General features: G+C 40.8%; 3 protein-coding genes across 3 annotated transcripts in view; 1 reads left to right on the plus strand and 2 right to left on the minus strand.

Moving 5' to 3' along the window:
- Window positions 1-2,300: 2,300 nt before the first annotated feature.
- The window catches only part of LOC126053635 (gastric triacylglycerol lipase), a 67,209-nt gene continuing 54,863 nt past the window's right edge, over window positions 2,301-14,646 (minus strand). The window contains exon 3 of the mRNA XM_064043738.1: window positions 2,301-2,311. The gene's annotated coding sequence lies outside the window, so the exon portion shown is untranslated. The remainder of the gene's footprint in view (window positions 2,312-14,646) is intronic.
- Window positions 4,791-7,922, plus strand: LOC135119195 (uncharacterized). Its single transcript, XM_064043188.1, has 4 exons — window positions 4,791-4,956; window positions 5,036-5,385; window positions 5,563-5,748; window positions 7,911-7,922. Exons 1-4 carry the CDS (start codon window positions 4,791-4,793, stop codon window positions 7,920-7,922), a joined length of 714 nt encoding a protein of 237 aa, XP_063899258.1.
- On the minus strand, window positions 8,697-10,708 carry LOC126053650 (uncharacterized). Its single transcript, XM_049836221.2, has 2 exons — window positions 10,448-10,708; window positions 8,697-8,962 (listed from the first exon to the last, which is right to left on the minus strand). The coding sequence occupies exons 1-2, from the start codon at window positions 10,551-10,553 to the stop codon at window positions 8,697-8,699; spliced, it is 372 nt and encodes a 123-aa protein (XP_049692178.2). The 5' UTR covers window positions 10,554-10,708.

A 14,646-nucleotide genomic window follows, 5' to 3' on the forward strand; every position in this document is an offset into this window, starting at 1 on the left:
TAGAGTAGACATGAGTAGATGCGACTTCGTAAGTAACTAAAAATGTACTTCAATATACTTTTTTTGCCTCGATATTTTACAAAATTAGTATTTTATCTACAGTAGGTTACTGGGTGCAATGTGCATATCAGTGCTGTTGAAGTTCAAGACTCTTTCTCTGTAAACAGACAGTCCGAACCTTACAAGGAAACATGTCAAGTAGCTGCTGGTCTTTTTTCTATTCGAAGCTGAAGAGTGTGTTTGTTATCTTGAACGCGCTAATTTTTACTAACACATTTTTAAGTTCTATTCTTGTAAATAGCCTACTTATCGAGGGAGCCTTAGGCTACTTTCTATCCGGATACGGGATGAATTTCCCAAAGGTCGCGTCCGGAACCGCAAGCTTCCGCTAGTAATAACATAACCTCTTTAAATGACTGTCTATTTGCAACGTACAAATACACGCATCTGCAACTTTACCCAACTTTGTCAATGTTGTTTTATGTAGAACGTAAAATGCTTATAATCGTGCCCGGCGGCATCAGAGTAACAGCAAATTCGTTAACCCCTTTATGTTCGACAAACGAGTGTTTTACGTCGTACGGTTATTTCGAGGGCAATTTCCGATGTTCCTGTTTAAGTTTTAACGAGTAACAATAACTTTAAAATGGAGAGGTACTGAAATGACTACTGTTTTTAGGTTTTAAGAGACCCTAGTGAAGTGGCATTTAATTTGGGTTGATGTCCTCCTAGCCGATTATCGGCTACGGCGGCTGTTCTCATATAAGGAGATTAGCCAACTGCGCAGGACATATTATAGTGCACGAGCATTTGCGCAGACACAGGTACACTCGCTATTCCTTAACTCTCATAGCCCGATGGGACGGTAATCCGACACGACCGGAGAGAGATCAGGCGCAGGACCGACATTTACGTGCTCTCCGATGCACGGGTGAATCAATCACCAGCTTCCAGGCTCCGGGCTGCTTTGTGAAAGTCTTCTAAAACCCACAAAGCGATTTCGGCCCGACTCGGGAATCGAACCCGAGACCTCGTGCTCGGCAGCCGCACTTGCGACAGCTAGACCAACGAGGCAGTTTCGAGGGAGTTAATTTGGGTTATAGGTAAATTGTTAAGAGACCTTATTCATCCTTACTAACATAAAAATTCGGAAGTAACTCTGTCTGTTTGTCTGTCAGGCTTTCACGCCAAAGCTACTGAACCGATTTAATATTAGGAACACAGACAGTCTAAAAGCGTTTTTATCCGGTTGCTAGGTATAACGAGACGTGAGTGAAACCACAGAGAACTAGTCAAACTATAATGGTTGTATCATAATTATTAACATTCCAACATCTTTACTGAGACTTAAACCATGCCTCTCACATCCACGTCTATACGAATGAATAAATAATTGTCCCCAAGACGTCAGTAAAACCGGAACAGTAAACAAATTACCCATTATTAATCCTAATTGATGATTGATGGCTATAATGAGACAGAAACACGGCTTTACCCCCATTCCTCCCCCCTCTTAAACCCTCGCATCACACAATACAGGAAATGAAAACCGCAACCACTGACGCTCATTATAAATTGAAAACTTTCAACTGATATCGGTTATTTCCATTCAGGAAGAGCTGAAATATAAATCACGTTTTACAATATCCGCCGGAGATAAGTGAAGGCAACAGTTTTTTTGGGAATTTAACAAATATATGTTAAGCTTATAGTCTTATCAACCCTAGTCAGACAAGTTTAACGAATCCGTTAAATGACGTAGTTTATTTGAAAGGTTTAATGTAAGTTTATGTGCTGCGGCCGTCGTTGATCATTATTTGGCGAATTTTTGGGAATGCAGGGATGTATTAGGTCGGGAAAAGGGTAGCTTATTACCCGACTGCCAAAGAAGGAGGGTAATGTTTTTCGAGTGTATGTAAGTATGTATGTATGTCTGTTCCTTTGTGACCTCCTGTAGCCTAAACGGCTTGATGGATTTTGATGTATGAGGTATCGTTAGATTTGTCTTGATTACGGGAGTGTCATAGGATACATTTTATTCGAGTGTATGTAAGTATGTATGTATGTCTGTTCCTTTGTGACCTCCTGTAGCCTAAACGGCTTGATGGATTTTGATGTATGAGGTATCGTTAGATTTGTCTTGATTACGGGAGTGTCATAGGATACATTTTATCCTAAAAGTCCCACGGGATATTTTTTCTAAATTTCCCTTTTAAAAAAATATGTATGCGGTATCATTAGATTCATTTCAATCACGGGAGTAATTAATATAGGATACGTTTTTTCTCAAAATTCCCACGGGAACATGTTAATTCTGCGTCAACGCAAAGCAACTCATGCGTTAGCAAGCAAAAAGCGATTCTTTTGGCGATACAATCACGTCGTCTTGATCAAATGCATGAACGTCGTCTTGATCGTCTTGAACGTCGCATTGGCGGTAAATTTATGTTGCGGAGTAACATCACTCGTAATCTAAAGCCAAATGTCGTCGAAATAATTTAAAATGGTACTTACATATACATAGTCTTCTACATCTACATTTTCGTTAAATAAAAACAGCTAAAAAGTTATAAATAAAAGAATTATTATTAAAAAAACAAAATACCCGACTGCACACTAAAAGAGTAAAACAAGCCCCACAATAATATTGATCAATACAACTTTACTGAATATAATTTATAAATATTGATGGAAAGCATCGCAGGCGGGGACCACCTTGACCGCCACCAACGAAAATTCTGCTAAATGGTGCACAACCGAAATGACTATAAATAAGCCTCTGTTGGTCCCCGCCTGCGATGCTTTCCATCAATATTTATAAATTATATTCAGTAAAGTTGTATTGATCAATATTATTGTGGGGCTTGTTTTACTCTTTTTTTAGTGTGCAGTCGGGTATTTTGGCTTTTGTGTCTGTTAAATAAATAAATTAAAACCAATTATTAATTTTATTATGATTACCATATGTCGTGTAGTCAATACATTATTTACGGTTAAATATATACGAGAAAGTTTTATTACCAAGCCGTCTCACAAAAGTAACTAAAAATCAGCTTTAATACCAAAACGTCAGCCGTATTATGTTAATAAACACGACACATACAAAATACTTAATTTATTTTATCTCCAATGAAACGAAAGATGTTAAAGCGTCCATTAAGTGGAACCGCTCGCTGAAATTAGCAAAGTTTTCACATGATTTTTGTACCCGTGAACATTTTCACGTTATTTCCGTCTTGATTGCAAAGTGTTATGTTAAACGAGGTTTTTAAATCTAGTTTAGTATGTGGAAATATATGAAACATCGTGTAGTTTAAACTGAATGATGTTTCTGCAGATATGGGTTTCTGTGATCACGTTTTTTATTGTGTGTAGTTGTGTTAAGTGTGTTACCGATGAGTGTAAGGTTTTTATTATGATTAGAATCAGTAAGTGTTTGGATAGAGTTATAACTTAAAAGAAACGAACGAGACAACGATTTAATGCGCACTTTACTCTAGCTAGGTAATCTATGTACATAAAAACTTTTATGAGTGTTAGCTAATTAAACCAAGAAGAGCAAGATCAGGTTAAAGTTAACGGTTAAAAAAATACGCCTAAGACCATTTCCTTACACCATTGCACCCCGGATCCGACCCTGTCCATGCACCCAAAAACATAACCAACAAACAATATTTAACGTTGGGCCCCTAAATTACAAATTATCACGAGCACCCAGTACAGTCGCCCACATAAATGAATACCACTGTTATACCAGATTTATACGCGTGACAAATCAATTGCGCGCAACTGTACCAAATATCTAGAAATATTGACCCATTGGATAAATGAAGTTTTATTTTGACAGTACTTCATCTGTCATCGTTTAAAAAGTCAGTTACAGTATTCCATCTGCATTTTCCGAAGCTGAATCAACCTGCCTGATCTGAAATTCAGAGTTTTTCAAATGCAGGTTGTTCTGTTACAGACACATTCCGTTTGTCAATTACTATTCTAATTGGTTTCGTACTTGTACCTAATAATTAAGTAATGCATATTGGGAATTTAAATACCTGTTAAATTAATTGACTAAATTGTAGTCCCATAATTAGCAGTTTTATCCGGATACGAGAAGCGGTATCTGGTTTTACTACTACATATTAAACTCTCATTCAATTTCAAATCTCAGTGGAAAATGAAACTTTCCCTCAGAAAATCATTATCTTTTATTTACTTAGTTTCTGGTTTTACTGTCAATAAAGTCTCAGAAACTGTGTACAGTTTCAAATGAACATCTTAAGTACCGTGCGCTATACTAAAGATTATTAAACCGGCTACAGGCGGTTATAACCGGAGCGAACTGGTTTTATCCGGTTATATCCCGACGAGACGCGGCGAAATTGTTATTTTTATGTGATCTACAATTGGACGAGATGACAGGATTGAATGAGTTTGCATAATTAAAAAGTGTAATGTTTTTATGAAGGATTCTTTCACACTTATTGCAGTTATGAAATTGCGCTACCATTTTCATAATTACGTAGTTCAGGCAAATATCGTGACAACATTTCTAAATTGTCCGCGAAATTGCAACAGTGGATTACCACTGACATAAACATTTTTTGTTCGCTTAGATACAAATAATATAGGGGGTGGAGACCTATTAGGGGGTGGAGACCTATTCCGATCACCGGTATATCCAGTTTGACGTCTCCGCCCAAAATCCAAACGCGCCGGTCCTGCAGACCCCGAGTGGTCCACGTTGGGCGCTAAAGCACCTTGACCGGGAGCTTCTCCTGGAAGCCTCAGTCATGCGGGCTTGGGTGTCATCACCGGACAGGCCCGCCGACATCAACGACGAGGCGGAGTGGTTCCGGGAGACCATGTCCGAGATCTGTGACATGGCCATGCCCCGAGTCCTGCCAGGACGCGCCCGACGCCAGGTGTACTGGTGGTCCAGCGAGATTGCGGCCCTTCGTGAGGCGTGCGTCGCTGCGAGACACCTGTACACCAGACACCGCAGGCTGCGCATTGCGCATCCGCCCTCCGGATGCAGAGGCCAGGGAAGCGGAACTGTACGAGGGATACAGAGCTGCGAAGACCGCCCTCCAATTGGCCATCATCCAGGCCAAGGACGTGGCCAATACAGAGCTGCTGGGGACTCTGGACAGAGATCCGTGGGGGCGCCCTTACAAAATGGTGCGGGGTAAGCTCCGCCCATGGGCCCCCCCGCTGACCCAGAGTCTTCGGCCTCAACTGGTGGAGGAGGTGGTGAGCGCTCTGTTCCCTTCGCGCGGGGAACACTCTCCCCCGTCCATGGTTCTGCAACCCGCGGTGTCGACTGTGGACCACACATCCGACGACGACGATGTCCCCGAGGTGACTGGGGTGGACCTGAGAGTGGCGGTAACCAGGCTGAAAGCCAAAAACACCGCCCCAGGGCCTGACGGCGTGCCTGGCAAGGCCTGGGTCCTGGCCCTTGAGGCTCTCGGGCCTCGACTTAGGGGGCTTCTCAGCGCATGTATGGAGAGGGCCCAGTTCCCACTTCGTTGGAAAACAGGGAAACTGGTCCTCATTCGGAAGCCGGGGCGCCCTGCGGACTCTCCGTCCGCATACCGGCCCATCGTGTTGCTCGACGAGGTGGGCAAGCTCTTCGAGCGAGTTGTTGCACACCGCCTCGTTGCGCACCTTGGGGGGATGGGGCCGGACCTCGCGGACAACCAGTTCGGTTTCCGCAGGGGGCGCTCAACGGTGGACGCCATCATGCGCGTGAGATCTCTCACGACGGGGGATGCTGTGTCCCGGGGGGGGGTCGTCTTGGCGGTGTCTCTTGACATCGCCAATGCCTTCAACACCCTTCCCTGGAGTTGCATTAGGGAGGCACTCCGGTACCACCGGGTGCCGACCTTCCTTCGTCGCGTGGTCGAGGCCTATCTGTCGGATAGGTCCATCATTTACCCCGGTCACAATGGGGAATGGAACCGGCGAGAGATGTCGTGCGGTGTTCCGCAGGGGTCGGTACTGGGGCCGCTCTTGTGGAACATCGGCTACGACTGGGTGCTGCGCGCCGACCTCCCTAGCGGCGTCAGCGTGGTTTGCTACGCTGACGACACGCTGGTACTGGCACAAGGGAGGTCGCACCAGGAGGCAGCCGACATAATGGCGCGCGGGGTTGCGATAGTCGTTGAGAGGATCCAGCTGCTGGGACTGGAGGTGGCATTGCACAAGTCCGAGGCCATGTGCTTTCATGGGCTTCGGAACGCGCCACCTTCAGGTTCCCAAGTTACGGTGGGAGGGGTTACCATCGGCGTCGAGAGGGCGATGAAGTACCTAGGACTCGTCCTCGACGGCCGGTGGAACTTCGTCGAACATTTCCGACGTTTGGGCCCCAAACTGGAGAAGACAGGTGCTGCCTTCAAGCGGCTCCTGCCCAACCTGGGAGGCCCAAACGCCCCCTGCCGTAAACTCTACGCGGGAGTCTTGCGGTCCATGGCCCTTTACGGGGCCCCGGTATGGGCACGTTCGGTACGGCCGCGAGCTGTACACTACCTGAACGTGCCCCAAAGGGTGATAGCCATTAGGCTAATCCGGGGGTACCGCACGATCTCCCGCGAAGCAGCTGGCCTACTAGCCGGACTACCACCGTGGGATCTGGAGGCGAGAGTCTTCTTGCGCCTGTACGACTGGCGCGAGGAGGCTCAGCGCCAGGGGGAAACCCCGTTGCCGCGACAAGTTGTCGCGCAGCGGGCAGAGCTCCAGCGGGATGTCATGGTGGCCTGGAGGGAGCGACTGTCGCAACCCAGTGCAGGGCACGCCACCATAGTGGCGGTAAGTCCCCTTTGAGGAGTGGCTCGGGAGGAGTCACGGCGCCCTCACGTACCGCATGACGCAGGTCCTCACCGGACACGGTTGTTTCGGGAGGTATCTGCATCGAATCGGTCGTGAGGAGGCGCCCGGGTGTCACCACTGTGCGGATAGCCCCGAGGACACGGTGGACCACACAGTCCAGGAGTGCCCTGCGTGGGAAGGGCACCGCCGGGTCCTCGTCGAGGCTTTAGGCGGCGGCGACCTCGCGTCCGGCCCTGGTTCAAGCCATGGTCCGGGGCGAGAGGAATGGGATGCCGTCGCCTCCTTCTGCGAAGCAGTCATGCTCGAGAAGGAGGCGGCGGAACGTCAGAGAGTTCGCACCTCTCATCCCGGCCGCCGCGCTGGAGCAGGTAGACACCACGGGCGCCGGGTGTCGCGAGACGACTCCCGGCCACCGTAGGCGTGGGTCTGTGGGCGGTGAGTTCGGGTGGCTCATCGCTCATGTCTGTTTTTAGACAACAGACCCGTGTCGGCGGCGCGCGTTGTTCCACGCGCTCCTCAAAGAGATGTCAGCAACCCAGCGGGCCCAGCAGGGCTGGCACTGCCGGGGCTGCGGGTTGTTCGAAAGAGGTACCGCGGCCCTAGCACATAAGGCCTACGACGGAACATGACGGCTTTTAGTCAGTAAGAGTCTGACACTCCCTCACCGCTGCTAACCCACAGCGGAAGGGGTCATTTGATGATTTTTTACGTCGTTAAAAAAAAAAACACCCTCATGTTTTTAATGTACTCAATTAAGTAAATAAACATGGTTAATGATCATTTAACTCTGAAATTACCAAAAACAAGTCCGCCATTAAATTTTATTGTCATACGATACTTTTAAAATAAAGTAAAATTAACGTCAAGATAAAACCCCATGTTCGGGACTTGGCACCACAAGTGGCAGGAATTGCCAGGGGGCAATGCTTGTTTACTGGTAAACTAGCATTTGTACCCGGTGTTACTTGACTAAGAAATATTTTTTTTGCTTCAATAATAAGACGTAGATCAAATTTTCTTCATTTAACCAATGTGGTTTTCCAACATTTTTCTTACTGTGATTATTTGCTGTTGAAATGCAGTTATTGGTGTGAATAGATAATCAATGCAAACAATTTAATAGAACTAAATTAACAACAAAGTTATGAACGAACATATTAACCTACTCACTGTTTTTATTCTTTTCCAAAATGTATGCCCAATTTTTGATAACCCTACTAAGTAGGTATAGTACCTAATTTAAAGTGCTTTTACACAATGCTTAAATATTATTATAAAATTTAAAATATACATTTAACTTATTAGGTACATATTTATGAATGGTTAAGAAAATACCATTACCAAGGATTGAATAGAACAAAAAAATAAGAACAAATCATTTTAATGATACCTATTTACAAGAACACAATAAATAACGCTCAATAAATTACAAACATCCATTTAAAATAACTAGCTAATATAAATTAATACTCAATATAAATAAATCTTATTACCCAGTCTGAAGTATTGTCTGAGCTCACTCAAGTAGGCTCAACCCACATCTATGAACTAATTGGAAAAGTCTCAAAATTCTAACATTCACAATAACAATTCAGTACAGACTCATTGATAGACAGATACAATAACAAAGATAAGTCTATACTCTTATGTAACAACATGAAACTTCGTTTCGTTTTGTTCCTTCTGAGTAACGATATTACTAACCTACTAGATTGCTAGGCTGATATAATCAATCCTTTATTTACACAGCCTACACACACAATTCACATAAACACATACAGTAAAATATTTCCCTAACAAGCCACTCGGACTGACATCTCCTTGTATGTCGCTAATTATAAAACAATAGAAAACCAATTGTGTCTCTGTTAATAAGGATTAACATTCCGACTAGGCGCCGAATATGGGTTAACAGGCTTCTGACCTCCCCGTCTATATGGTCCATGGGGCCCATACTCGTGACCATATTCTACGTGGTGATGATCGTGATGCCCATGGTACTCCGGCTTCTCCTTGATGTAGCTGAGGAACCAGCCGAAGATGTAACCAGCTTTGTGGAGAAGCAGCCAGAACGCGAAGGCGTAGATCAGCTTCAGAATGAATATCTTCTTGATGACTAGGTCCACGAAGTATACTGGGGAAGAGAGAATGTATAGTTAGTTTGTTTTCAGATTTATTCTTTTTTGACCATGTTATGCTTCAGAGGCTCTTAGTAATAATGGCTTTGGATAAAACCTCAAATCTAGTCAATGGTAGGCCGTTTAGGGGCTGTATTACATATGTTTGCCTTCCATAATGTCCTAATCAATCAAACTTTGAATTTAGGAAAATTACCTTCCCACCATCTCTGGAAAACTGCCTGCAAAGTGCAACATTATTTTCTGCATTGACAAACCAAAATGCTTATAAGTTCGAATGTAAGTTTTAACAAAACACTATTTAGGAGGGGTCTCATGAAAAGACAAACCAGTAGCTAAGCCATTTCTCTACAGTAATAAAATTAAATATAATACCTTCATATTCATACGAAACCCAACAACAATGCCTAACTTATCCAAGATAACAATAAACTGGGCTTAGCAGAGTAATTGCTTGTCCGTCCGTGCGTGACACAGAATTCAATAAACCTCTCGTATTTACTATATTTATATTAATATTAACGAGACCTACGGAATCCTTGTTTATTGGGATATGGTCTGACTGTACTTAGTCGTTATTTACAAGTTATTTGGCTTGTGGAAGAGGATTTGTCTTTATTTTTGTTTTGCTGGATTTACGAAGATATGCTATTTCAAAAGTAATGACTAGTATTTATGTCTGCAAACTATCTCAGCCTTAAAAACTTTGCTTGACTGTACAGTTGATCACTTTTCCCAAAAAAACAGACACTAGGTGACGAAGGATATTTATATGAAGGGGTATTTCAGTGGCTATCTCATGCAGCATTTTACTGACGTTAAAAAAATCTAGATTTTAATGAAGTTTAAGTGATTTTGAACTGTTATTTAATCCGTCTACTTATAACTCGGTAAACCTAGACCATATAATATGGCTTTGCAATCGACCTATTCGTGAATATAGTATTATTTAGGTGCAAGAACGGAGTTAGTTTAACAAATATATAGTCCTAAAATCAGCCCACCGTAAAACTAACTCCTCTCACAAATCAAAACACAAACAATATAATCCTCAATAATATTAAAACGGTGACAAATAGCTTCACAATATAGTTATGAGCGATAAACTGGTATTCCATAATCGCTTTCCAATGGAGGCACATTTGAATTTATTGAACACAATCCATTTACGGGTTCATAAAATATTTCCATTGTGCAGTGGGAAGCTGCATATTTGTTTCAGTCGTTCTAAAATTAATAATATCAATTTGTGACTGATGGAATTTGCGCGCACAAATTGAATAGTGCACAACTATGCGATCTCAAAATACTGAAAATCAAAATTATATTTTCAATTTTAGAGCTGTCGAAGATTTATCATAACGTAACGAGTATATATGTATTATATTTTTGGATGACCCACGTTTACCTCAAGCGCATTCGAATTGAATATTATTATTGGTATTTCATCTTTTTTAATAACTTGGGTGAGAAAAACTTACTAAACAGTCCAATTTTCTTCTTCTTCCCTCTCTCTTCAACGTCATTATCTGACCCATCGCAGAACACAACAAACAAAAACACTAGCAACACTGTCAGCTGACGCATTTTGAACTGGCAACACCAAAAAACAATAATAAAATAAGATTTTACTTTTAATATCTATTTTATTGTCTGAACCGACCATGAATCGATCACGTTATGGTACAAAACCATACATACGGGTAATTTTTAGACTCTCAAAACCTCCTACTAGTGCTAATTGAAGGAAAGCTATGTATATGTTTAGTTAACACCTTCTACAGAACTGCTAAACTGTATATAATAAAGTTATGCTGAACTTGACAATGTTGAAAATTATTTTCTCATAGTTAGATAGTTGTTATGTAAGTTATTTCATGGAATGTCATGACTTGCTTTTTAAGGATATTGTAATACTAGAAAGTTTTAGTCTGAGTATCTTTGAATGACGATTGTTACTCAACTGCCGGGATATTAGAAGATTTTCGAACTGAGATTTTTTTAAGAAAACATCATTTCCCCGTGATCTTGCGCTTAAATACAAAACTATTTAAAAGTGTTCTTTATGTACTATGACGACAGAAGTTATAACCACTTACTAAAATAAATATTTTAGGTCATTGCACGTCCAAAAAAAACAATATTCTGTAACAAAACCAAACTCCCGGTTTACACCTAACAAATTCAACGTCGATGTCAATTGATAGAGCGGTGCAAATATGGTCGATGCTGGGATCATTGTCGATAAATATGACAGTAGCACTAGGGATGGGCAGCGGTAAATATCGACACCAGTATTGAAAGGACTCTGGGCTGTAATGCCTACTAGGTACTGAGATTTTCTTTTATAAAGTCCACGTGTTGAGAAGACATGACCTTTTTTTAAACCGAGATCCTTGTTTGTATTTGGATCTAGAGAATAAGAAATCCTGTTTTTAAGAATTGAAATTCAATATAAATACAGCAATAAGCTACAGACACGGACTATTAGAGCGATGCGAGCTTTTTGCAGGAAAATAAGTTTCAGGTTTTCTTAAAATGATACTCAAAACAGCCCTTTCGACTTGCCACCCAATTTCACAAAATATTGTTTCTCTATGATGGGAAATAAATCCTTTGGTTGTGGATGTTTATGATAGATCCTTATCCCTTATCTGGTCTTAGGATCCTGAAGTAGTTCCCACTTCTCTTAAGCCTTTGAAATTCGCAACTATAATAAATAATAGCTGTGTTTGTTTCTGTAGAGAACCCATTCGTGCACCCGGACAAAAGTTACTATTTTATATTCTTTCAGTCCAGTAGTTTTGCGTAGAAGTGTCACCATCATTCATCTGCATTCATTTACGTCCAAAGTTTCACGTTTGTAAAATTGTTACAAGAATTGCGATGTGGTGCTTTTCCCAAATTACATTATTAGGTATGGTGTTCCAAATTATATTTTTTCCACTGCTGTTTTCGCAATAAAAAATACATCAGCGCGTATCAAAAACAGGTTATCCCACGAAATATCCCGAAATAGCGTAATGTGTGCATAAAGTGGAGGGCTCAAGTTACGCTGGGTATACCTGAGTTAGGGACGGTGACCGTAATCGTTCATTTTTAGGAGCCCTGCGATTATCCCGGCGGCACTAAAAATAGGGCTGGCAGAGCCTGTAAAGTAGAGCTTGAAAAATACTTCAAAATAAATATTTGCGATTTTTTTAAGGATGACAGCGTCGATAGTCACTTATGTTTTGTATTTAATTCAGTAAAATTGACTATTATTTTATCATCATCATGCTTAGTCTTTGCCCAGCTATGAATATTAGGGTCGGCTTTTTATATACACTTCAAACATAAGTAGTTCAGAAGTTATGGTAATTTTCTTATGGGAGTGCAAGCGAATTCTTTTACAACTGCTATCATCATAAACCATGTAAGTAGTATTTAAACCAATTTATCAAGTAACATCCGTCAATTTGCCAGCCCTATGCTTCAGTACAGTCGCGTACGGAACTCGTGAAATTTATTCAGTTATTACAGCGATATGTTATGCGGCACTTTTGTGCGCGAGTGTACAACATGGGATGCCCTGTTTATTTGCTGTTCGACATTATAGCCGTTACATAAGAAAATAATGAGTGATATAAATAGAACACAGAGCATTTTAGACTTTAACTTTAGGCAAAAGTTCAGTTAGAACAAGTTTTCGTGACCTGTTATATTGATATTGATATTGATTTTATATTAATCAATCCCTAGACCTCTTGCACCAACAGTTGCACTTACGGCCACTACATCATCAGAGAAATCAATAAATATCGATAATATAAATGATGATCATACACAAATAAAGACAAATGAGCCAATCCCCACAAATATTCATTCGAGAAACACTAATATATCACTTCTTACATTATTCAGGACTCCATATTATTTCCCTGACAAATATTAATCCACACAGAACATGGGAATTGCTAATTAATCAAATACCTTCGCCATTGTCGCGTTAACCTTCCCGTAGATTTGCCGGTACTTCATTACGGGATTACAATATGAAACAAATTGAAGCTATTATTATAACAAAATGGCCGCCTTAAGCCTCGGCCAATAAAGTATAACATTACGCGACTGAGTTTCTGATAACGTACTAACGTCCTTTTGGCAGTGATGCTCAAAGTTTGGTCAGTAATTTAATTTTACACTTAGCTGCATGGACTGCAAAAACACGAGTGGGCCTAGGTTTTTCCGAACTTACATGTCTTCAAAAATAATTATTGTCCTGTGGATATTTCATAAAACAATAATAATTTTAAATTCTTGCAAATAAACATTGAGAAACTGAGTTTGTAGGTTAAACTGAAATAATCCCCGGAACTACAGACGAACCCGAAAATAATGTTATTCAGTAGCTATCAACTTCAACATCGCCGAACAACACAATTTCATTTTCACTAATTCCGTTATAATTTCCTGGTACACTACCAGGAGTTAATCTGCATGCAGGTGATGGGTTTAAAGTAAAAATTAACTAAGTTATCCACGTAAAATATCTCAAAATGTTAAAACATTGGAGTTTCTTATAGGTACATATACTTTTATAAGCTTAAAATAATTTAACTAATTCTCTCCGTGACAATTCAGTGTTTTTCAAATTATACTTTGTTAGGTTACTACAAATCGACGATCGTTAGATAGGTAACTAAATATACAGCATGCATTAAAATCAAAACAAAAAAAAATACTCGGAATAACCTAAAAAACCACTTTGACAATCCCAGCACAAAGCAATTAATTGTTGTATCGGCTTTATGACCATTCCTAATCCCGGGCAGCCGGCCATCGGCACAATCATTACGCGAAAACGCGGGATTACAGCTTAATGAGCAACTTTGGGAACCACTGGGGACAAAAATACCTCCCGATTCGAATAAAAATGTGTTGCTTTTGTTTCTGTTTTTAGCTATCGTGGTTTGTTTTTCCAGAAAATACGAGGAACTTGTTATTTCCTGGGGGAAACAATAGAAAACATAATATTATTTATATGTGATCGTAGAGTTAATTGGTAGGCCTAATAATGATACTTTTCCTCAAAACAATGTGTTTCGAGTTACATCTTATTAATCAATATTTAGTTGGCAATCGTTATTCATTATACTTATTGCCGTTTATCGACTTAAAAACGTGGAAAGAAATAAAGAAAATATTGATTCACGAGAACATTGTCAATACGATAGGAAAAAAAAAAATTCTTAAGATCTTTTCTTTACGTAAAAAAATGGTAAAGATAAAAATAGCTTGTGATTTGTTCACCTATCTTTTATATTTGGGAAAAAAAAATATTTTGGATATCATAAAGGCTGCAGCATTTCATATCGAAGCCATAAGCCTTACTTGAGCTTTGAGCAAAGTAATAAGTGCTCATATTTGCTCAGTAGCCGATAGAGCCTCTCCTTACGTAAACAGTTCCAATGCATTCCCACTCTCATACTCGTGCAGTTTAAGTGCAGGCGCATACTACTTACTCACGTTATAGGAAATTGCATTAGTCATTGGGACATAAGGTAAATTTAAATAGCGTGGTTATATAATTTAATTGCTATCAACTTCAGTAGTCAACAGTCAAAAGACAATAAAACCAGTTTTGCACACCCACCTAATCGTAAGTTCCCATCTCAAATGGCCATGAAAAACTGATATC

The sequence above is a fragment of the Helicoverpa armigera genome, chromosome 3, assembly GCF_030705265.1.
Source record: "Helicoverpa armigera isolate CAAS_96S chromosome 3, ASM3070526v1, whole genome shotgun sequence".
In the NCBI taxonomy this organism is placed as follows: Eukaryota; Metazoa; Arthropoda; class Insecta; order Lepidoptera; family Noctuidae; genus Helicoverpa; species Helicoverpa armigera.